General features: G+C 40.8%; 1 protein-coding gene across 10 annotated transcripts in view; it reads right to left on the bottom strand.

The window, feature by feature from the left end:
- The window catches only part of cadm2b (cell adhesion molecule 2b), a 462115-nt gene that overhangs the window by 59043 nt on the left and 376752 nt on the right, over nucleotides 1-26320 (bottom strand). For all 10 annotated transcript variants that reach the window (XM_087283243.1, XM_087283248.1, XM_087283245.1 and 7 more), the window contains 2 exon segments: nucleotides 16772-16924; nucleotides 14397-14534 (listed from right to left, as the gene is read on the bottom strand). In XM_087283243.1, the coding sequence (XP_087139369.1) occupies nucleotides 14397-14534; nucleotides 16772-16924 (291 nt within the window).

Raw genomic sequence — 26320 nt, 5'->3', positions numbered from 1 at the left:
ATTCGAACTTAAACTGTATATATATATATATATATATATATATATATATATATATATATATATATATATATATATATATTTTTTTTTTTTTTTAAATATACAATTTTTTATAGTGTAAATATACTATACTAACCCAATTTTTGGCTTAGTAAAACTATTGTTTTAGTAAAACATGATAATATATTAGCATAGTACCATATCAAAGCACCCATGGAAGTACTATAGTCCAGTGTTTCTTCTGGAGAACCACCAGCTACATGTCTCCAAGTTTTCCATGTCTCCTTAAACAAACACACTGGACATGCGCATAAAAAAAAAAAATCAGTTGATGGAAAGGCCAAGAAGACGCGCATGAATTTTGAAAATGCGCATAAAAAACATATGCTATAACTGAGTATGATAAACTTTTTATTTGTTAAGAAAAGATGAGCATAAACTACGGTAGAAACACTTTTACTGAACAAATTCCAATATGCGCGTTAAGAAAAGTGATGTGATTTTGGCCGAGCACATTGTAAAACATCTGAAATGTTGTTTTGGTCATTCTAAAATCTCTCTTTGACTCGTTAGATGGAAATGCTGCTTTATTCGCACACCTTTTATGTGAGCTTTGCACCTAAATGGAATAGTCTATTTAATTTCTACATGTAAAATAACAAGCCATGATATGCCATTACATGCTAAAATATGAGGTGCCGTATAGGATTTAAATCAAACTTTGCTTATCAACACATAAAACACGTGTATATACACCTATAAATTACTCGCATATACACCTATACTACTGGATGTTCAAAACAACATGGATGAAACTTGTGTATATACATATAAACTTGACGCATGAATACACCCAAATACACACGCACATACATATAAACTCGATCCTCACATAAATACCCACATTAACACACGCACATACATATAAACTTGCTGCATGCAAACACACCTATACACACTCACATATACATACAAACTTGATCTATGCATATACACCCATAAACTCTCACATAAGAATATAAACTTGATGTGTGCATAAACACCCAAATGACACTTGTGCAAAAAATACAAAATAAAATTCACAAACATATATACAGTTAGTTGTGTATATACATATATGCAAGTGATTTCATATGTGTGTATGCATGAATTTTCACAGTAAAAGGAAGTTATTTCACTTTAAAAGGAAGTCGTTTAATTTCAACGTAAAAGTCCTTTGAGTGTAATGAACAAGATTATTATTTGTCATGAATCAGGTTATTGCAAACCTTAAGAAACAGAAATAATGTGATTAATAGAGGAATTACATCTGTTGAATTATGAAAATAGATTATGCTAATTCTAAAAAATAAATAAATAAAAAGGTAATGCAAAGGAATGCTCCTGCAAAATTAAAGGTTTATTATGCAATTAAACTCTCGGAAATGTTATTATGGTTTAATAAATGTAAAGTTGCTTAAGTAATCATTTTGAATAAAATATGTTTGTCTAATATTAGTTTATGTTTGTTTTATTATTGGTGTCACTATTCGTCAAGGGTTATGATACACACTTATGTCCAGTAGGGGGCAGGAATGCACTTAAGTGGGTTTTCCTGTCATCAATAAACAGGCTAATGCACCAAAATGCTGGATGACAGCTGCTGTAAAAATATAAGTAGTAGTTATTAAACACAAAAGGAGTGTCCAGATAATATATATAGCTTTTCCATGGGGGTTAACTTGACCAACATGATGAGCAGAGACTTTTAATCAGCGTTTTTTTTTTTTTTTTTTGGATATGCTGAATAATTAACAAATCAAAATGATACCAAAATCTTACAATTTTGACACCCACATTGTAAAAACATATAAAAAGCATAATAATTATAAAAATGTAAAAAACAAAACAAGAAGACTATATGCTACATTAACATTTGCACTAGAAAAGAGGAGTTTAGTTTGAGTATACATTTATATTCATAATTCTAGTTGCTTTTTGAACGTCCTTTAAGGGTTCTATCTGTCCATTTATATTTGTGTATGTAATTACCTAATTAAATTAAAAGGTTTTAAATAAAAATATTTCTTATTTTGAATAGTCTATTTATATAGACTAATATTTTATATAACATATGGTCATAATTTAACATATTTAATCCCTCTATTAATCACATTATTTCTATTTCATAAGCTTTGCAATAACCAATATGATAAATGTCTGTGAATTTTATTTATTTATTTTTTTTGTATGTTTGCACGAGATGTTATAGGTGTGTTTGCATGCAGTGAGTTTGTGTATGTGCGCGTGTTGTTGAAGGTGTATATGCATAGACCGAGTTTATATGTATATGCGAGTATGTATAGGTGTGTTTGCATGCTTCGAGTTTATATGTATGTGCATGTAAATGTGGGTATTTATGCGAGAATCGAGTTTATATGTATATGTGAGTGTGTATAAGTGTGTTTGCATGCAGCAGGTTTATATGTATGTGCGTGTGTTAATGTGGGTGTTTATGTGAGGATCGAGTTTATATGTATGTGCGTGTGTATTTGGGTGTATTTATGCATCAAGTTTATATGTATATACACAAGTTTCATCCATGTTGTTTTTAACATCCAGTAGTAGAGGTGTATATGCGAGTAATTTATAGGTGTATATACACGTGTTTTATGTATGTGTTGATAAGCAAAGTTTGATTTAAATCCTATACGGCACCTCATACTAAAATATGTAAGATTTATGAGCTTTTGTTTGAATCCGGGCCCCTGCTGGTGCTCAATATGAGGGATGGATGGTGTAATTTCAGCATCCGCTGATAAATAATAATAAAGTGTTGATGCTAATTGCTGTGTAATATGGTGCAGTGTGATATCTGGTCAATGGTGTGAAAGCTAGATACTGTGAGTATCATCCAGATGAAAACACACACATGCATATAAACACCTCACTGTCTCTCAATATAAGTCAATCTGTCTTCCATTGCCAGCAGTGCTGTCATGCTCCTCTAGTGCATGTTCTCATATGACGCTTCAGGAAGATTGATCACTTTCTTATTTGAAACGACAAAAGAAATGATGCAAAATATACAGTTTTTAAAGGGACAAAAACATATATAGATCATCTTGTTACACCAAAAAGGATAAAATATTTTATCACTAAATACTTTTGACAATAAATTTTGTATTTAATAACAATAATAAAAAACTAAATAATAATAATAATAATAATAATAATAATAATAATAATAATGGCAACCTTTAGCAACAACAACAACAATTATTATTATTATTATTGTTATTATTATTTAATGTAACAACATAAAGTTGAGTAAAGAATGAAAGACTCATCTTTTTTCTTGTTTTTGGACAAACCAATTAATCTTTGGGATCCACTCTTAAAAAGTGTGTTTCAACTCATATAATAATACATATATAATTATATATGCATAAAATATACATAAATACATATATTGATTATTATCATAATCATCATTATCATCATCATCATCATCATCATCATTATTATTATCATTATTGTTGTTGTTGTTGTTGTTATTATTATTTATTATCACAATCATCTTGAATTATTATTACAATTATTATTGTTATTATTATTAATTACCACAATTTAACCCAACAGTTGGTTTTGGCCCAATTTTAGTTTTAATTGAAGCCTAAAACTTTAAATGCAAAAACCAAAGAAATAAAAAACAAAAAATAAGATTGAAAATAAAAATAAAATACACAGATTTTTAACATTTATTTATTTATTTATGTATTTATTTATATTTTATGTTTTTTATTAATTAATTAATTAATTAATTTAATTATTTATTTATTATTTTTTTATGAATTTTAAGAGTTTAAAAAGTTATTTAAACATTCTAATTTTAAATGTTGATTTTTTTTTTTGCTAATTATTCCTGCTAATTAGTCATGCTTCTCAAAGGACATAATGTATTTAAGCTGCATTAAGATCTAGAAAAATGTTCTTATACCTTTTACATCATATTTACCACAATAACAAGAGTTAAGAAAATAAAGGAATAAAAAATCCTTTTCAAAAACCAACTATGAAACTAACAGGAATATGAATATTTCAGTTCCCCTTCGGGGGGAACTTCAGCACTATAAGTGGATTTGATTTGTAAAATCCACGCATTGGGAGGTTCGGTTCAGAAGCTACTCGTCTGAAAGAGTATTGAACGGGCCAATTAAGAATGAATTGGCAGCGCAAGCCTGCGCAGGTGAGCGGCATAAGCAATCAACTGAGTATATAAGCTCACCTGGCGCCAGCAGACGCTATCCTTTTCGCTTCAGAGACTTTCTGATCGAGTCGATGAGGGTTCCTCCTGCTGTGACCAGCGATTCTGAGCGAACGAGAGCATTCTCCCGGTCCAGAGTGTGTACACGCAGTGGCAGACGGTCGAGCTGGGTTTCTCCCTTGCCTGGCGTTCTTTGGGTCCGGTCCTCCAGAGCGGTGCGTATAAAGTTGCAAACTTCACAGAAAGAGCAACACAGTCGTGCAGCACGTCCTTATCAGGACGGCGCTCCGACTGTGCGTTTCTGGATGCGGTGGTTTCCTGTCCTCGGATGATGGGCGCGGGCACTGCGTTACATGTCTGGGGGTCCAGCATGTTAATGCGCTGCTCGCGGGCAGTTCATGTCGTCATTGCGATGCCATGACTGTTGCGCAAGATCGCGGTTAGCCTTTGCAAAAGGGTGAACCACCCCAGTTGTCCCCTGCTCTGCAGCGGGCACTCGGGCAGATCTGAGGGTTTCAGCGAGAGATAATCCGTCGCCCACGGGCCCGCGGACCTCCCGCTCCTCTAAGCGCTCCATCCAAGCTTCGGGCGGGGGAAGCGATCCGTCTAACAGATGGTAGCCCTTACGCCCGATGACACCGGAGACCAGATGTCCACCGCGGCATCGGAGGGTGGGCTTTCATTGTCCGATGATGATCCAGACCCGCTCGCCCCCTTCGGGCTGGTGAGCGCTGTCACTACGGATCCTGAAACGGACATGTTAGCCGTGCTTTCCCGGGCTGCTTCGGCCGTGGGTTGGAGATGGTTTATCCCCCAGCTCCGCGGCCGGACCGACTAGAGGGGCGTTCCCTTCTTCCCGGAGGTGCACAGTAGGCTCACGCGGTCTTGTAAAGCACTTTTTTCTGCTCGTGCTGCGTGTTCCTCCACCCTAACCACTCTTGACGGTGAAACAGCCAGGGGGTATGTGGCGATTCCTCAGGTTGAGTGCGCGATGGCGGTAAATCCGCGCGGCGCCTCTTCTTGGCGGGGTCCGCCTCGTCTCCCATCCAAAGCCTGTAAGTTATCTACCTCCCTCGGAGCTAGAGCTTACATAGCTGCGGGCCAGGCTGCTTCCGCCTTGCATGCGATAGCCACCTACCAGCGCTACCAAGCGCAGGCGCTGGCCGAGCTGCACGAGGGTGGGTCCAACCCAGGCTTACGAGCTTCGCACCGCCGCCGACTTAGCTCTTCGGACTACTGAGTCCGCTGCGTGTGCGTTGGGGAGGACGATGTCCACATTAGTGGTCCAGGAGCGCCACCCCTGGCTGATATGCGCAAAGTCGACAAAGTCCGCTTTCTTGACTTCCCCATATCCCCAGCCAGGTTCGGCGACACTGTCTGTGAATTCACCCAGGAATTCAAGGCGGTGAGAGAGTAGTTGGTGGGTGATGTCTTATCGGCGGTCCGTAGCCCGCTCCGCCCGCCGTGCCATTCATACCTGCTCCTCGCCGAAGGCGCCCGCCTACGAGAGCTGCTCCGCCCCCGCACACGCCTCAGGCGAAGCGAGCGCGTCGGGCACCTCGGAAGCAGGCAGCCCCCCTGCCCAGAACGCCGCTAAGTCCGGCAACGGACCGCGAAGCGCCCCTGGGACAGGCCATCTGGAGAAGAGGGAACTTGCTCTTTCCCCGCTGGAGGGCGGGGCCCCATTTCCAACGGCACTTTTTACTGCCATGAAAACATTATGAAAGGGCACTTTTCACTTCCCCAGATGTGACAGCCCGAAATCTGCCAGTCTGGGACGCTATGCTTTCTAGCTTGCAGATTCGGTGCGTTTCGCCAGTGGCTCACGAGCGCTGGGAGGACGGTCTCCTTTCTCCCACCCCTCGAGCCTCCCCTCCGGAGCTCGGGTTTGGAGTGAGAGCAAATATCTCACCTCCAGCTTTTCCGTGGGACCCGCGAGCTTCCCGGATCAGCACACCCACTCCGCGCTGCCCCACTGCTGGTACGTCAGCGATTGTAGCGATGAGTCCATTAGCGAGAGCTCTGCCTGCCTGGTTAGCGTGGGCCAGCTCTTCGCGGTGGCTCATACGCACAATCAGACTCGGCTATGCGATTCAGTTCGCGAAACGGCCCCCCAAGTCACGGGTGTGTATTCACCAGGGTCAGCCCCCTGTCCGCCCCTGTCTTGCGAGAGGAGATTGCTGTCCTCCTGGCGAAGGATGCAATCGAGCCGCTCCCTCCAGCCGAGATGGAGAGTGGGTTTTACAGCCCACGCTTCATCGTGCCCAAAAAGAGCGGTGGGTCACGGCCAATCCTAGATCTGCGCGTTTTGAACCGCTGCCTGCACAAGCTGCCGTTCAGAATGCTCACGCAGAAGCGCATCCTCCGGTGCGTTCGTCCTCTGGGTTGGTCTGCAGCATTAGACCTGATGGACGCGTATTTCCATGTCTCCACTCTTCCTCGCCACCGACAGTTTCTGCGGTTTGCGTTTGAAGGTCGAGCTTGGCAATACAAAGCCCTCCCCTTCGGGCTCTCTCTGTCTCCGCGGGTCCTCACCAAGCCCGCGGAGGGTGCCTCAGCGCCCCTTCGGCTCGCGGGCATCTGCATACTCAATTTCTTTACGACTGGCTGATTTTTGCCCTCTCTCGGAGCAGTTGATTATGCACAGAGACAAAGTGCTCTGGCACTTCCACCTGTGGGGGTTTCAGGTCAACCGAGAAAAGAGCAAACTCGCCTCCGTGCAGAGGATCTCTTCTCTCGGGCTGGAGCTGGACTCGGTCACCATGGCAGCGCGCTTCTCCGGAGAGCGCGCTCAGCTGATGCTGTACTGTCTGAGAGAGCTCGACAGTAAAATAGTGGTCCCACTGAAACTATTTCAGAGGCTCCTGGGGCATATGGCATCCGCAGCCGCTTCATGCCGCTCGGATTATTCTATATGAGACCACTTCAGCACTGGCTTCACGATCGAGTCCCCAGACGCGCATGGCACGCGCGCGCACACCGAGTCTCTGTTACTGCGCTGTGTCGCCGCGCCCTCAGCCCTTGGAGCGACCCCTCGTTCCTACAGGCCTGGGTGTCTCTAGAACAGGCGTCCAGTCTTGTTGTCGTTTCAGCAGACACTTCCAACACGGGCTGGGGGGCTGTGCGTTGCGGGTATGCGGCTGCGGACCTGTGGAAAGGTACCCAGTTGCATTGGCATATCGCCTGGAGCTGTTGGCAGTGTTCCTCGCTCTCCACCGTTTTTTTCCGGTGCTGGAGCGGCAACACGTGCTGGTCAGGACGGACAGTACGGCGGCGGTGGCGTATATCAGCCGTATAGGGGGTATGCGCTCTCGCCGCATGTCTCAGCTCGCCCGCCGTCTGCTCCTCTGGAGTCATCCGCGGCTGAAATCGCTGCACACCATTCATATTAAGGCAAGCTCAACCGTGCAGCCAATGCGCTCTCACGGCAGCCTTGCGTCCTGGAGAATGGAGACTCCACCCCGAGTCTGTTCAGCTGATATGGGCGCGATTCGGGGAAGCCCAGATCGATCTGTTGCTTCCCCCGAGATCGCTCATTGCTAGTTGTTCTTTCCCTGACCGAGTGCTCTCGGCACGGATGCACTGGCTTACAGCTGGCCTCGGGGCACGCGCAAATACGCGTTTCCCCCAGTGAGCCTGCTCGCGCAGTTACTGTGCAAGGTCAGGAAGAGGACGAGGAACAGGTTGCTGGTTGCGCCCCTCTGGCTCAACCGGACCTGGATGTCAGAGCTCTCCCTCGCGATAGCCCTCCCCTGGCAGTCCCTTCGAGAGAGCACCTACTCTCTCAGGGACAGGGCACCACCTGGCACCCTCGCCGATCTTTGAAGAGATTTTAGACGCGAGGAAGACTTAGGTACCTCCGATTGCGGTGGCTAATACCGTCACTCGGGCTAGAGCCCCCTCCCCGAGCGCGCCTATGCCCTGACGTGGAGTCTATTCACTGAATGGTGTGTCTCTCGCTGAGAAGACCCCCGTAATTTGCCAGATCAGCGTTGTGCTTTCTTTACGCCGAGAGAAGCTGGAGAGCAGGCTGTCGCCCTCCACACTCAAGGTTACGTGGCTGCCATCTCCGTTCTCATAACGCGGTGGCTGGCAGCACCGTGGGAACGCATAACCTCATCATCCGGTTCCTCAGGGGCGTTAAGCGAATTAATCCATCCCGCCCCCTCTCATGCCCTCTTAGGATCTCGCCCTCGCTACACAAGCCGCGTCAGATCCCTTCGATCCTCGACTCAGTATCTTTCTGTCCCTGAAGACAGCTCTGCTGGTCGCGTTGATATCGATTAGAGGGTCGGGGACCCGGAGGCATTTTTCGGTCAGTGACTCGTGCCTGTAATTGGGCTGGCTTCTCTCACGTCCTGAGACCCCGCCCGCGATATGTGCCCAAGGTTCCTACCACTCCGTTTTAATACGAGGTAGTGAGCCTGCAAGCGCTGCCCTCGGAGGAGGCAGACCCAGCCCTTCTTTATTGTCCAGTTCGCGTTTTGCGTATTATCCGGACCGCACTCAGAGTTTAGATCATCTGAGCAGCTCTTCGTCTGTTATAACGGTCGGCAGCAGGGAAGTGCCGTACCGAAATAAGTTCCCACTAGATTGTGGATGCCTTTCTTTCACTATCAGAGCCGAGATAAGCCGCGTTCCCCGAGAGCGCGTGCGCATCCTCTCGAGCGCGCGCACGCGGCGCCCCTCTAACAGACTTCTGTAGAGCTGCGGGCTGGGTGACACCCAACACATTTGCAAGGTTTTACAATCTGCGAGTGGAGCCGGTTTCCTCAAGGGTATTAGGTAACCCTTGGTGATTGAGGAAACAATTCGGTAGGGTGTTGAAACACGCTTGCTGCGCCATTTTCCCTAACAAGGAGATACGTGCGCCTTTTTATCTGTCAGTAAAGTTCCCCGTCAGGTGAGCCCTGCAGATTCCTCCGTGGCCCCCAGCACTGACTCAGCGGAGGAGTCACTTGCTGGCCCACTACGTTGTAGGTCTGCCCGCTGGTCAGCCCGCGTTTTGGGTAAAGGTGCCTGCTATGCGTGATCCCCACTAGGCGATCCCATATGCTTATTACGCCACGGTTAAGTCCCCCCCCTGGGCGGACCCGTGTCTTCCCTCCCCGCTAACCACTCTTTTGCTATGCGTACTCCCCCTTTTTAGGGCTAGTCCATATGTAAATTCTGCCATCTATCCCCCCTTGGGTAACGGATGGCCTCCGCAGCGTCCTCCCTATCGGGATTGCACGCTTCCCAACGTACTGTCGTATTTCCTAGAATTATCTAGATGCTCACGACTTCCCAAAAAATATATCTAAATCCGTAAAACTTCTGTTGAAGTATGATAAATTAGGGCCAGGGACACGTTGGAGGACCGCGCCCCCCATGATGCGGGTGCGTCACGCTTGCTTGACTATCTCCTCATCGGGGGTGTTGGTAAGGTGCAGTCATTATGGCGCTTTCAATGGGCTCCCAATGCGTGGATTTTACAAATCAAATCCACTTATAGTGCTGAAGTTCCCCCCGAAGGGGAACGTTCGAGGTTACTAAAGTAACCCTTCGTTCCCCGAGGAGGGGAACGGAAGCACTATACTCCGTCGCCATAATGACTGTCCCTTAGCTGTTGAAAGTCTCTTCAGCTTAAAAAGGATAGCGTCTGCTGGCGCCAGGTGAGCTTATATACTCAGTTGATTGCTTATGCCGCTCACCTGCGCAGGCTTGCGCTGCCAATTCATTCTTAATTGGCCCGTTCAATACTCTTTCAGACGAGTAGCTTCTGAACCGAACCTCCCAATGCGTGGATTTTACAAATCAAATCCACTTATAGTGCTTCCGTTCCCCTCCTCGGGGAACGAAGGGTTACTTTAGTAACCTCGAACGTTTTCATTCATTCACTTTACCTCAGCGTAGTCCCTAATTTATCAGGGTGGTTTTATTTTTAAGAACTATGTGTTTTAAATTAGATGATCTTTTAGGACATTATTTTTATTGTCTTCCTGTCTTGACCTGTATAAATGGTAGAAACATAATTTAAGGAATATATGAATCATATATTAATATCGATGTAATTTATGTGCATCCAGTTTTTTGAGAGTGGTTTTAAAACAACAAACTAAAAATTAATCAATCCTTCATCAAACAATTTAAAAACATCATCTTCACATGTGTTGCACTCATACAGACTTGGAACAACAAGCCAGTGAATTAATTTATGATGGAAGAATTTTAGTTTTTAGGGTGAACTGCCTCTTTAAGAACAAATGGTGCATGTACAAATTTAGTTTGAAACCCCTGCTGTGAACCTCACGTCCCATTTTAAGAAAATCCTTGCGAATGGCTGATGCAAAACCCCATCCAGATGTGGTAAAACTGCATGAAAAGCAAGGGAAAGACTCACAGCCCAGAGGAAATTAGCCTAATATTTTTAGCACAGGTCTCAATATATTAAACAGAAACAAATAAACACACACAAATTAATTAATTTAGTAATTTGAACTGCACTTTAATGTAGGACAGTAAAGTTGTGAAAATTACTGTATATTTTACAGTAAACATATACATACAAATTTGTAAATACATATACAGCAAGATAAATGATACTGGGAATGTAAATACAGTATTTTTGCTGTAATTGATTAACATTAAGCTACTGGCAAACTGCAGCCACTAAGTTTCTTGAGACTCTTCAGTAAATTGTCCCATAGTCTCTGCTGCAGTGTAGGTTATTGTATCAATCATCAGTAAAATGACTGAAGTAAACTCAGCACTAGGTTTGCTTTACTGTGGTATTGTTGTGAAATCTTTAACCCTTTATTCCCCGCAGCCGAATCTCCATCTGTCAGTGATCGTCATCTTCGCGTCATGATCAGTCCAGTGATCCCCCGTGCCTCTGCTAGTGTCTGAAGTGTAAGCATACTCACATTTTACCGGACCTGAAACTACATATTTGGTAATGTACCGTATTGACGTCGATGTGATGAAATAAAAGCTTCGAACTCAACTCGATTTGTTTATTCGACTCTGAGTCAAATATTTTGCTAAAGAATCAATAGTTTTAAACAAGGTGAACTTTGAGATTCAAACCTCAGCTGGATGTTTTCATTCACTTAGAGCTGTTACACACTGCATTGAAGCTCATTTTCAAAAACCGATAATAGGGGCTCTTTAAGGATATTTATAATCTAGTGTGCTCCAAAACCGTAACAAAATTTGCATTTAGATATAAAACTGATATCACCATGTAAAGCTTGAAGTTTAAAGCTTGCACTTCTGCCTACAGTAAATGAGTCAATCGCTTTTTTTTTTCATGTCACCTTACTTCAGTCTCTCGTGAAATCTTGAGCAATTAAATGCTTTCTATTGTCTGTCATACCCCGCCCCCTTCAAGGCTTCTCATTTGCTTTTCATTTGATGCACTTGTGTTTGATGTGATAAAAGGCTATTGGCTGTTTTATAAAAAAGGGGAGGAGCTACTCTATGTTCCACCCTCTTTTCATATTTCAGTTAAGATTACATAAGAATAAAAATGCACATCTCAAAGCAATCCAAGCGACCTTTAACAGTGTATAAGTTGGAGAACATGTCAGTTCTGGCCAGACTGATGATTGTGTCTGCAAAGCAAGGGTTTCCATCGACGTGACCCTGTCTTTCACTGACCATTCAAAAGCGAGCAATATCGCGCCTTCTTACATATTCTGTTTGGGTCTGGTTTCAAGAAGTCTCTCAAGATCAGATCACAGAGGCTGATTTCTTTGAGCTGGAGTGAGTGACAGGCGCTGCGGCTGTGATGCTGTGTTCGCTCCTGCCACTGGCCTATAAGTGCGCTCGCAGAATGCCATCTGTGAGTTGGGTCTTTCTGACGGAGACTCTGACCATCAATCACATCCACACGAGCCCACATGAGGGACGTCTGGTGGAACATGTTGCTCAAGACAAGCTGATGCGTTGTGTTGAGTTGCACTGAAGTAGGGGTTGAATGACTTATTTACAATATTTTTTAAAGTCGACTTGATAAAAAAAAAAGAATAATTCCTTACATTTATATAGCTCTACTCTGGACACTCAAAGTGCTTTATACATTTTTTGGGCGGATTCTTCTTATCCATCACCAGTGTGCAGCATCCACCTGGATGATGTGACGGAAGCCATATTGCGCCAGACCGCACACCACACAGCAGCTGATTGGTGAAGAGGAGACCATATGAGAATGGTTAGGAGGCCAGTGGGCAAATTTGGCGAGGACCCCCTTTCTCTTTTTCGAAGGACATCCTGGGATTTTTAATAACCACAGAGAGTCAGGTCTTCGATTTAACAACTCATCTGAAAGACGGCGCTCACTGAACAGTATAGAGTTCTTATCAATATACTGGGGCATTTGGTCTGACACAGATTTTTTAGTGCCCCTTTCACTAACACCACTTCCGACAGCAAGCTAGCTTTTCCCATGTGAACCTAGCTTCAGTGGGCATTCATGTGAGAGTTGCAGAGAGCTAGCTGCCAGTTAAATGTTTATGTTATTAAAGTCAAGTCAACTAGTTGCTGATGGCATGGGCGTTGCTAGGCCTATTTTAAGGGGGCTGTAGCAGCCCTGTATTTCTACTCAGCCACCTGAAATCTTTTGCAATCAGCTCATAAACTGTACAGTAAATTATCACCTCAGTTCCCTTTTAAATTTGATATAAAAACTGCGGCAGAATTCGGCTCTTGTGCGTCTTTTGTTTTTCATTTCATCAGCAAACCAAAGCCGTGGACAGCGAGAGAATGAGATGTGAGTTTAGCGATAAATTGTTATAATATCTGTTAAATTGCTGTTGTTTGGTATAGATAACCTTGTATCACCTGTAACCAAATGTCACAGAGTAGCAGTCGGTTTTCTCTGCGTTCACCTCAGCAGCACAGCTGTTTCCCTCCAGCGAACTCTTAACAAACATCTCGCTATTTTCATTTCAAAATTAACTACCAATATTAAACACTTCACAGTTTGTGTGCCATTATATACTATATAGTCTTGCACAGAAAGGATTAAACACGGTGACAGAATTACTTAGAGAATGTACTCGTTAACTGTCACTGTCACTGACGGAGAGAGAAACATCAAGTGTTGTCTAGTATTAAAAATACTTCTTATCTGTTATTATCTTTCGGATTATGAAATATGTGAATTAGCCTGTACGTTGAAAAATATATATTCATATGTGTGTCATTTAATTACAAAAGTGGCCGTTTATTTATTTAATAAATGGGAACAAAAATATGCACTTCAATATTCGGCTTTATATATATATATATATATATATACACTGTATATATATATATATATATATATATATATATATATATATATATATATATATATATATATATATACATACAGTATATATATATATATATATATATATATATATATATATATATATATATATATATATATATATACACATACAGTGTATGTATATATATATATATATATATATATATATATATATATATATATATATATATAAACAGTAAATGTATATGTATGTATATATACAGTATATATATATATATATATATATATATATATATATATATATATATATATATATATATATATACACACACACACACATCATTATTGTTATTATTATTATAGTTATTATTATTATCATTATTATTGCTATCATTATTGTTGTTATTATTATTACTATTATTATTATTATTATTATTATCATTAAATATTTCACAGCTTTTAAAATTGTTTCACACTTAAATGCATATAAGGTCTAATTTCACTTTTATATTGTTTCATATATAAAAAATTCAACTGAAGGTTACACTCATTTAAAATGTTGTTATAAAATAATACCAAATGCTTTTTCTCTCTCAAAGAAATCATAATCTTGCCTCAAACAGTACATAAAAACATTCTTTATGTCATAAGTGTTTAAAAAAGCTACCTCTGCCCTTGCATGCAGAACTAGATGAGATAAAAAAAAAATAACAGAACCTACTTTAACACTGCAAAATGGCCTTTAAAGCCCAGATGCTTGTACTAATAAACCACAGCACTCTGATATGATGAGTTGTGGCAAAGACACACAGATCACGCACCACTTGCTCAATGACAAACTGTGCGACTGTTCATTGCACACAGTCAGCTGTAGGCTGTCCAGGGGGATTTGTTTACCTTGCACCTCCTTGTCGTTCCTGAACCATCGGATGTCAGCAGCCGGTTTGCTGCCAGATGTGGTGCATGTCAGTGTGACGTCCTCTCCCTCCTGGGCAGGTCTCGAGAGACCCGTGATTTCTGGCTTTGCTGGAACACCTGATACACAAACAGAGCAGCAGGATTATAGACAGATGGAAGTGATGTGGTTCAGAGGAAGTTCAAACGTTTCTTGACACTTTAATGGAAAAAAAAAATGCTGTCAGTTTACTTATAAGGTTGCCTGTAGATTTATATCAACACACTGGCACATTCTGTTGCGTAATGTTTTGTGATTTTTGATGGAATATAAACGTGTGTTTTCTTTTTTTTTTTTTTTTTGTATTTTTACATAAATTCAAACCATATAAGACAGCTGGTCAATGTCACAATACCTTTGGGGGTTTAAAAGAATGTTCCTGATTGAGTTTGTCTAATTACTACAAGAAAAAGATGCTTGGGTCCTTAAGGCTAATGGGATATAATTGCTTATTATCTTCTTTTGTGTTTTATTGTACATGCAATATATGGAAACACAATAAAGGAGCTTAACCGGCTGTGAAAGTTGTCACACCACTGTTTGATGAACAAAACAAAACTGCCGTTGTCTGTAAAGGTGCTTTATATTTAAGGAATACGTCATGTAAAAATGATATATAAACAAAAGGTAAAAGTAGTCCATATGCTGCTTGATGAACAAGAAAAACAAAACAAACAATAACCAGAAAGCACTGTTGGATGAAACCAAACAAAATTAAATGAAATGAAAGCAAAATGAAACTAAACAAATGAAGGCAAAACAAAACAAAAAACTAACAAAACAATCAAGTACCAGAAATTATAATTTCCTGGTATGCAAAACATACGACTTATAATAATAGAAAAAATAGTATAATAATAGTAGTATAAAAAGATATGAATAATTATAAGTAAAACGTTTTAAATGAAACAAAATGAAAAGAAAAGAAACAAAGGGAAACAGAAAATTAGTGTTGTCTGTTAAACAATATGTACTGTGAAAAGTGATATAAAACATAAAACATGAGATGGAAAAGAAGTACATCCTCTGTTGTAAACAAAACAGAACAAAACAAAACAGACAATTACCTGAAGATATTTTTTTCTGTTCTTCATAAGATAAAAAAGATACAAGGTACAGCCTCTGTTAAATGAACGAAACGAAAAAAAAAAATATATATATATACATAATAATACAAAAAAACAAAAAACAGATATATTAAGATATAGTAAGAATAATACTATTACTGTTTGAAGCTAAAACCAGAAAACAAAACAAAATAGTCTGTAAAGTTATTTTCAAACATGTATCGTCAACAGTGTAAAAACTTTTTTTATAAACTGTGCACATTTTTTTTTGTAAATCAAATAGAAACAATCAAACAAACAAAACAAACAAAAAAAAAAAACACTGTCTGTTAAATGCAAACAATGAACAGTGGTATAAAAACAGCACATGAAAGTGTTTCATTTGACAGTTTTAAACAGCAGTACATCCACCCTGTGATGATTAAAGCACAATAAATAATTCAGTTGTTTGTAAAGTTAAGCCTGGTTTATACTTCTGCGTCAAGTGACCGGCGTAACTCACGGCGCAGGCAACGCGCGCAGCTGTGCATTTATACTTCTGCGCACTGTCTCTGTTGGTCTGCATTAACACTTCCAAAACGCTAGTGGGCAGTGAGGTGTAAATGTTCCTCTGTGTCGAGTTTCTTCGCTTCTGTTTTGCCTTTCTGAACACTTCCTGGATGTACAAGTGACTCAAACTCCGTCATTTTGAGGCAGGAACCAGCGGACGTGCAACAACTTTAACCATGAGGTAAACACAGAACAAAAACTTTCCATGGGGAGCTCTTTCACGGGACTCCACACTTGAAAACCATCACTCGCGCCATTCGCGCGGCTCTCGGTCCCGCCCAGACTCGTCGGCGCTACCAAGCCGACCAATCACAGAGCTTGCGCAACGCGTTGTTGCGACGTGTAGTTACATTTTTTGAGAGGTGCACGTCAGCGACGCCGATGGCCACGGCGAAGGGCTATGCGTCAACGACGTGGCATATGCCGACGTTTGACGCAGAAGTATAAATCAGCCTTTACTGTGACAAACAGCGCATATGGTGGAATGTGGAATACAGACATATGGTGTACAGCATGGCTTCATCAAGCCGTGTGAAATTCAGTCATTTACATCAGTGGTGGTGCCACTAAAGTTCAGAACAAAAACAAACTCTTATGACTGGGAGAGAACGCACTGACCCCAGATCAGTGATAAGTGAGTGGACCTTAAAAGTGCAGATTTATTGTGGCTGAGGGAGAGACTGATCTATGAGAAGTCTTACCTAACACAGTCAGGAAAGCCTTGGAAGTCTTGACAGGCATGGTGAAGAGCGAGCATGTGTACTGTCCTTCATCTGACAAAGCCACGTCACTGATGCTGATGGTCAGCTCCTTCCACGAGGCTCGGACCAGTTCAATCCGGTTGTCCCTCAATGCTGAAACACAGGGGGAAAAAAAAAACAACAACAGTGATCAATAACTGATTAATAATAAACTGTAATAAGGATAAAAATCAAACAGTCGCCCTGCATGGGAAAAAAAAGAGTTTTGGTCTTACAATGGAAGTCAAGGTAATATGTTAGTATTTTAAATGCTAGTATTTGAAATGGAGCTGGCAAAGCAACAGATTCATGTCACAAGAGAAGCAAAAATGTATATATAAATGATATTTTTGTTTGTATCGCCTTATAAACCATACAAGTGTAGGCATATATAAAAAAATATGTCTCAAATGAAAAAGTAATGAAAAAAATATCTTGATGCAATAAGCAACTGGCCAAAAAGAATCTACTATATGCCTATAGACAAAATATAAATCCTGCTTCTGGGTGAAAATAGTGGACAAACAAACTGACAGTCAAAAAGAAAAAAGACTCATCATACCAAGTGAATGCTTCTCATTCATTTATTTATTTGTTTGTTTGTTCAAAGTCAATAAATAGGTAGTAATATAGGGCAAAATTATGTGTAGCTAGTGCTGCTAAATGATTAACACTGACACGATTGATAATTTTGTGTGACTGCATATACGGTATATCATATACACTCATGGTGTATATAAGTACACACCTCTCCAACTGCTCGATAACGCAAATTTCTAATCAGCCAATCACATGGCAGTAACTCAGTGCATTTAGGCATGTAGACATGGACAAGACGATCTGCTGCCTCAGAATGGGGAAGAAAGGTGATTTAAGTGACTTTGAATGTGGCATGGTTGTTGGTGCCAGACGTGGTTATCTGAGTATTTTAGAAACTGTTGATCTACTGGGATTTTCATGCACAACCATCTCTAGGGTTTACAGAGAATGATCTGAAAATGAGAAAATATCCAGTGGGTCTCTGTGGGTGCAAATCCTTGTTGAAGAATGACCAGAATGGTTTTAGCTGATAGAAAGGCAACAGTAACTGAAATAACCACTCGTTACAACTGAAGTATGCAGAAGAGCATTTCAGCACAACATGTTGAACCTTGAAGCAGATGTGCTACAGCAGCAGAAGACCACACCGGGTGCCACTCCTGTCAGCTAAGAATAGGAAACAATTTGCACAGGATCACCCAAATTGGGCAATAGAAGATTGGAAAAACATTGTTTGGTCTCATGAGTCTCAATTTCTGCTGCCACATTCGGATTATAGTGTCAGAATTTGGCTAAACAACATTAAAGCATGGGTCCATCCTGCCTTGTATCAACGATTCAGGCTGCTGCTGGTGGTGTAATGGTGTGGGGGATATTTTCTTGGTACACTTTAGGCTCATTAGTACCCATTGAGCATTGTGTCAACACCACAGCCTACCAGAGTATTGTTGCTGACCATTCCCATCCCTTTATGACCACAGTGAACCCATCTTCTTATGGCTACTTTCAGCAGGATAACGTGCCATGTCATAAAGCGCAAATCATCTCAGACTGGTTTCTTGAACACGACAATGAGTTCACTGTACTCAAATGGTCTCCACAGTCACAAGACCTCAATCCAATATAGCACCTATTTGGGATGTGGTGGAACAATAGATTTGCATTATGGATGTGCAGCTGATAAATCTGCAGCAACTGTGTAATGCAATTGTGACAATATGGACCAAAATCTCTGAGGAATATTTCCAGTACTTTGTTGAATCTATGCCACAAAGGATTAAGGCAGTTCTAAAGGCAAAAGTCTAACTCGATACTAGTAAGGTGTATCCAATAAAGTGGTGTTTATAAAATGTAAACTTTTGACATTTTGACATGCCATGGGATGTCCTTTGCTAGTTGTATCACTTCACTGCCATTCACAAATCCTCTCCGGGATAGCCAAGTCTCCATCAGATGCACATTTCAGAGTCTCAGAATCCATAGTATCGTGTATGCTAAAAAAATATAATATGTTATGTAGCTTACGTGCTGTTTTTGCCAATGAAAAAGCCATATTTGGATGGTGAATGCACACTACCTGACAAAAGTCTTGTCACCTATAAAGTTTTAGGAACAAGAAATAATAACTTGATTTCTAGTTGATCGTTTGGTATCAGAAGTGGCTACATGAGAGGCAAAGGCCTTTAGATTACACTTACTATTACACAACAGGTCTTCTGCAGTATTTGTTTTGATTGGGATGCAGTTCAACAGATGATTCATCAGAAAAATCTACCTTCTGCCACTTTTCCAAATAATCAACTAGAAGTCAAGTTATTATTTTGTTTTCTTACAACTGGGGTCAACTACAAGACTTTTGTCAGTTAGTGTATACTAGCTGGGTTTAGAAGTTCAATCAAGGACTTGGACTTTTAAATAAAAAGCATCTGCTAAATGACTATTTTAATTTCAAGCTCTCTTCTCAGAGTCCATCAAATTCCAAGGGCATCTCTTGAAATTATCTTCCTCATCGTAATCGATTTTGCCCACTGGCCATAATCTATTAAACACAATTTGAGAATATCACAAAATTGTCTAAAAAAAGACACATAGTATCACTGTACTTTTGATTAGTACCTTTTTCTAAACTTTAGAGGTTTTCATGCCTGATCTATCCAAGGGATAAAGCTTCAGACTTATGCTAGCTTAATAAATCATGACACTCTGAATTATTCACGAGTTGAGATAGTACACAAATAATTGTGACACCGACATTTTTGAAAGTCCCAGGGTTCTTAATATCCACTGCCACTGACTGTCAGCGCTCATACTTGAAACCGTTTGTTGTCTCTAACTGGAGTTTCAACACTTTCTACCTGTCTGCCACAAGCAGCTATTCATCCATTATATTTGCAGTTTCCAAAAAGAGCCGTCTGCAGTTGAGAAACTGACGAGGTGACCTAATGCTTATCACCTCTCACTGTTTGAAATACACCATCCACTTGTATTGCGTCGTTTGAAAAAAAGCATGACAGACTGAGAAGAGACTGAGCCTTTTCATTTAACTTTTTGCATGTTCTGCTTCATCACAATCACCCTTTTAGCTTTAAACATTTAGCATCGGATCAAATGCTTAAGTTTATTTAGTTAATGCTATTAGTAAAAGACTCGATGCACAAAGTTGTATTGGCATTGTATTAAAAATCCCTATTAAGCCAACCACATTCAGAATAGTATCCATCGGAAATACATGCTACATGCCTACAGTTTTTGTGAAAATGTACTTAAAGGGCTATGAAACCCCTCCTGTTTCAGCAGGGTTTTTTTCACACCTCTACTTTGGAAAAAGTCAGGAAACTGGACGTGTGCAGCTCTGTTTAGGGGGGAGTGTCGGAGGAGGGAAAAAGGGAAGGTCCGTAAAAATTTGCATAAAAATGGGAGTGTCAGTTTGGGCATGCGCTGATTTTCACAGAGGCAAAACAAGCACACACACACACACACACGGGAGAAAGATAGTGACTGTGTTTACATGAACATCAGTAATCGAATATTTGACAAATTATCAAATGGTGGACTTTAACTGCAGTTTGCATCTTTCATTCAGGAATTTCATTCATACCCCTCGTGACAAACGAAATATTTAATTTGAGGAGCTGCTGGAAGCGTGTATTTTTCATGCAATGTTTGTTACCGCACTCCGAATGAGAGAAAAAAAACCTCTCCACATTTTACCGTAACTTAGATGCAGTCGGTAAGTAGCATCTGAAAGCCGTGTGTGTTATTCCTGTCACAAAATGCGGCAAAAATCCTACACGATGGAAATAGTTTGAATGTAGTGCTTACATGTTTACACTTAGAGAGCAGCATTTACAGCTGATTTTTCAGTCCATAACATTGTAGAGATATTAAGGTATGGTAAACTTTATTAAATTAGAAATTATTTGACGGATTAACGTCCGTCTTTAAACACAGAAAGAGTACTGCTGACTATATGCCTCTGAATAAACAAAGACCACAGGTCGCTCACTTACCAAATTTGTAGAGACAGGGCAATCAACACCAACTGGAGTTGCATCTCTATTAAAAGGAGACGAGCAGCGAAACCGGATTTCACTATTTCCAGATGAGAAATGCTCTCGGGTAATAAATGTTCCATAGACATGTCTTTCTGTCACGCGTCACATGCAATGTAATCCACAACGTCCAGCAGTGCTCTCACAGAGTGAAAATGAAAACAAAACATTCACTGCAGCAAATTATAAAAGCAACACTGACAACCCGTATCTTCAAACAATTCTGGTTCTCCCGCTTGGCAACACAACATGGCGTCTCTCTGCCGTCTGAACACTGTTTTAGGTACAAACAGTTTTTGAAGCGATCATGTGTATTATTGAGGTTGCAGCGCATACACAATAGAGCGTGCTGATTGGTTTGAACCAAGTCTTACTCATGAATAAATGCTGCACACTCAGAATTGTCATAAGGTACTCCCATGTACAGACTTCCAGTCTAAATGCTGGAATACACGCTAAGATCTCATGGCCATGACGCAGCTTCAAAAATTTGTTTTAAGTACACATTTGGAAGTACGAATTTGCTCAAAATAACACAAAAAAAAACAACCAATTTTTTTACTTTTTAGTGTAATTTATGTGTCCTAATAGTGTTTTTAGCAGTGTGTGACACATATAAGTGCCCCTCTAGTGGATTTGTTATTTGAAACATGGAACGAAATGTACATGTAAAGTTGTGTATCAGAAAATGTACCCTAAGTAACAATTTTTTTTGTAGATAAAAAAATGTAGACTGCGCTTTTAAGTGAATTTTTTTTTTCTGAAACGTGCAACGAAATGTACTCAATCGACCCAAAAGAATGTAGGTTGAGGCATTTAAAGTTGTTTATCTAAAAATGTATCCTAAATACCAAAGGGTCCTATCATACACCCATCTAAATGTGGCGCAAGCAGCGAGGCAATTGTTTGCTAGTTTTAGCTTGGCGCAAGTCGTTTTGACATTTTGCACCACGTTGTTTAAATAGCAAAAGCATTTGCACCACTCATATGTGCGCCCATAGGCGTTCTGATCTAAAAAGGGAGGCGTGTTGAAGTGCATTGCTGGCGTGTTGCTATATTGAGAAACTAAAATAGTCTGTTCTATAGACCAGAAAAAAGCCAGTCTAAAGTCCAGCGCAGAGCGCGTTGTGCGCTTCGCTTACACACTGCTTAATACACACAAGATGTAGAGCAAATACATATACTGTATATACGCAAATATCTTTACATATAAAAAAAGAATTAAAATATTAAGGATATATATAGGATATAATAAGGATATATATAGGATAGAAATATAAAGGATCAAAATATTACAAAACATATTCTTTTCTAGCCTACATAAATATAAAAACCATACTTTCATGCCTTCTTCATCTCAGGGGCTTTTTCAGTTTATTCGTGACAATTTGCTTTTGTATAATGTAATTATTATTAGCACTGTTTTTTATTATATCCATGTTTATATTTGTTTTATTAAAAACAAACTTAGATTTGCCCACCTGTCAGGTTTTAGTCCATATGGGGCACAGCATATGTATTAGGATATTACTCAGTTTTTTGAACACACTTCGTTATTATTGTTCATTTATTCTTTTGCTGGATATTATAACTGAATTTACAAATAGTTTTGAAACAAATCTTTGTGCTTAACAAACAAATTGAATTATTTATAGGCTAATTGATGTCTGTGCGTACAAGGTTTCCCTATCAGCGAGAGCGAAAGTGAAAGTTAATAATGAGGAGGCTCATCTCTCATTCTCATGTAGATACTCTGTTTAACTGTTTTCTTGCTAGTGACATACTCAGTTTTTACACTTACAAAGTCCGTCATGTAAATAGCAAATTCGCTATGGCGTGACACAACTGACTCTTAAAGGGAAAGGGAGATGAAACTCTGATTGGTTTATTCTCAAAACACACATATAACTCATTAAGAAAAAAAGCTGAAACCTTTTAGACCATGCACCTTGGCGTAGAGCAAGTTTTTCTGTCCTTATATTAGCAAAAGTGGATTCTGATACGCCCTTAATGCATTTGCGCCCTGCGCTTTGCACTTTGCGAATGGATGAAATGTTTTCAGATAAAAAATGTAGACAGTGCCCTCTAGTGGATTTTTTAATCTGAAATGTGCAAATAAAAATAGTCAACATATCTAAACATGTAGGCTGATGCAAATTTGAAAAGATTGAAAAAGCAGTTTCATTTTCATTTTCCATTCCATGGACACTTTAACAACACATTTCATTCTATGAATAGTACAGTTTGTCTTGACATGGATGTGTTTAAAAATAAAGTCTTTGTAATACTGGGGAATTCCACACCATTTTCTCTGTCCCACTGGGAACATTGTTACATGCAAACAATGACATATCAAATCACAGAAACTGATTTACTTACATGTCAGCAGAGACAATTGTGCCTTCTTTTCATTCATTCATTCATTTTCGTGTCGGCTTAGTCCCTTTATGTATCAAGGGTTGCCACGGTGGAATTAACTGCCAACTTCTTATCCAGCACATATTTAGGCAGCGGATGCCCTTCCAACCACAACCTATCTCTGGGAAACATCTACATACATATTCACACACACACACTTATACACTACGGACAATTTAGCCTACCCAACTGACCTGTACCGCATGTCTTTGAACTGTGGGGGAAACCGGAGCACCCGGAGGAAACCCTTGCGAACGCAGGGAGAACATGCAAACTCCACACAGAAACGCCAACTGAGCAGAGGATCGAACCAGCGACCTTCTTGCTGTGAGGCAACAGCACTACCTACTGCGCCACTGCGTCACCTTGCCATCTTTTGATGCCTTAAAAATGTACATTAATGGTAAAAATACAACACGATTCTGAACAATGAGATCTGACGCTACAAGACAGCATATTTCTAGAGGATGTGTCATGGCTGTTTAAATATTCCTTCTGAATGTGTGCTGAGGAAAGAATAGAGAGTTTATTGTAGAGATGGCAAAAGCTTGGGGGTTTTTTGGCACGGAGACACAACAGAATCGAGAAAAGGGAGAAAAGGTGATCATGGCTACACATGGGCCTGCTGATAGAGTCCAACGAAACCCAGCGAGACATGGACCATCAAAGCTTAGGCACAGATGACACATTTCCACCAGCCCATATCCCTCTATCTTCGTCAGACACAGAAGGAGGAATGGAAAAAAATAGTGCTCTCCCTTGTTGTTTACAGAAAAGACAAACACATACACACTCGTATGTGGAACATCACAAATGTGATGATAAGCTGCCAAGGTGAGGAACAGTCACTGTTTATACCACAGCCGAGGCTTGATGGTACTGTGCCTAGACTCTCTAAAATGCTTGGCAGTTTCCATTCAAGTCATGGAATGATAACATATATAGGGATGTGGGCGTTGAAAAGGACGGCAGAGAGAAGAAGAAAGATATTGAGAGGAGAGAAAAAAAAGATTCTCCCACACAGAGTCTGAAATCGCTTTCCTTCAGTGGTCAAATCTGTCTTTGCCCTGAGGTCAAATAAAAAGGTGGATGTTACTCTCAAAAGAGCTTGATACAACAATCTCATGATGCGCTGGATCATTTCACTTACACTGAGACTTTGTGCTACATCTTATTTTGACACAATGGTGTCGAGCTCAAAACACAATCCTGAATCCATTGACAGAAACAAGCATACAAAGGTTTGAATAACCCCACAGACAACTGTTATCAATTCAACGCAGGCCAACGGGGGCCTGGCAGAACTCCGCATCCACATTTCCAAAAAAAGAATCGAAAGCCTGCCAGATGCCCAGAGTTAGCTCCAATCTGTCACAACCTCCGTGAAATGCCAACAACTGACAAAGCTCTTTTTCCCAGAGCTTAAAGAAGTCGACATGATGAAATGCTTGGTTTCCAACATCCTTCTGACTTCATCAATGCCGTATATTCCAGCAGCACAAATCCGTTGGTTTGACCTTGCACCCCTTCTCTATCTATTCTGGGGAAGAGGGAAACTCTGCAAGGCTGATTTGTAGATGACCTGACAGACAACCCAGCGATCCTTTGGGATGGAGTATTCTGACAACCGGCTGATGGTGCAGACTGCTTTTTAGCATCTTTGGGTGGTGCTCCTCTCCAACAGTGGCATTGATTTTATCTAAGCCCCTTGCAAATAAAATCTTGGCGAGAGGAATTACAGCCGAATCGAAGAAGGCAGCAGTAGGGAATAAGGGAGCAGATTGTGAATGTTATTCTCAAGGTTGCAAGTGCATAATATTGTACGTTTGGATATACTCAAGTGTTGTTGATCTTGGAAACAACAGAGCCGCCGACAAAATGTCTTCACACCTTACTTGTGAACAATCAGTTGGCAGTGCACTCTGAGAGACTACCGGTACTTTTCCAGACGAGGCTCTGAAACCACATTTAACATCCAACTATGGAGCAGAGCTGCTACTCTGACATAATCAGACCACTTCATCTGATGAGGAAACGGAAAACGGGTGACATGAGCGACAGGCCCTGCGGCTGTGACTGTCCCGCAGCTGGCACCGCCGATCTCTGCATTGACACATTTAGCGAAGCCAGAAGTCCCACTCTCTGCAATTAGACTGCTCCGACGGCCAGCTGTGATTGGTCACTATCTGGACAGGCTGTGATTATTGCAGGGACGTGAGCCTGTACATCCATTGACGATTGGAAACTACTTCCCAGCAGCTCTCGGTGGCCAAGAACGTGCTCTTCTGCAGGTGGCCAATGATTGGAGGTTAAAACGGATTTCACAAACCAGGTGCATGGGATAAATGGCCAACAACAGACACATCTGAACACTTGCAGGATTATTATAGGCAAGTCATATCAGGTCAAATTTGACATTAGACATTCCCGGCAAACAATGGGGAATAGCTAGGGCGCATAAAAGAGCTAAACTAGAGCCTAATTCTCTCTGACAAATCTCCAAGGTTTAGTTTCTTAGCTGCATCACACGCGCACACACAAAAAGTTAGCCTTTGTTCATCAAGCTTGTTGCAATATCAAAACGCAAGACAAGACATTTTTGGGTCAGTCAAAGAACACAATGCTTTCATGTGCGCTGTATTACACTGTGAGCATGTAAAATTGAGATGCAGAATGTACAATATCCACAGCTTACCCAGAAATGCAACAGCAGACGGAATATGCAAACATTTGGAGTTGGTTTCATCAGATAGGACTGGCTGTTGTTTACCCTTCGGAGAGGGATCACTTTTTAAAGCATTCCCACAAAATTACTCCACTATTGAAGCAGAATTAAGTCTGACACATGACGTACGAAGGTCACAACAGGTATTTAACCGATGACCGTCTACTTTGTGAACGTCAGCCTAAATGGTCATTAGTTAATAACCAAGCATAGCGTTAAACTCAATCAACCTTTGTCGTTCTTAACATTCATCAACAACCCAGATGTGAGACCTAA

This window comes from Danio rerio, chromosome 15 (assembly GCF_052040795.2).
Source record: "Danio rerio strain M-AB ecotype USA chromosome 15, GRCz13ab, whole genome shotgun sequence".
NCBI classification, from domain to species: Eukaryota; Metazoa; Chordata; class Actinopteri; order Cypriniformes; family Danionidae; genus Danio; species Danio rerio.
The sequence above is the reverse complement of the archived record's forward strand: the minus strand, read 5'-3'. Positions and strand labels throughout refer to the sequence as shown.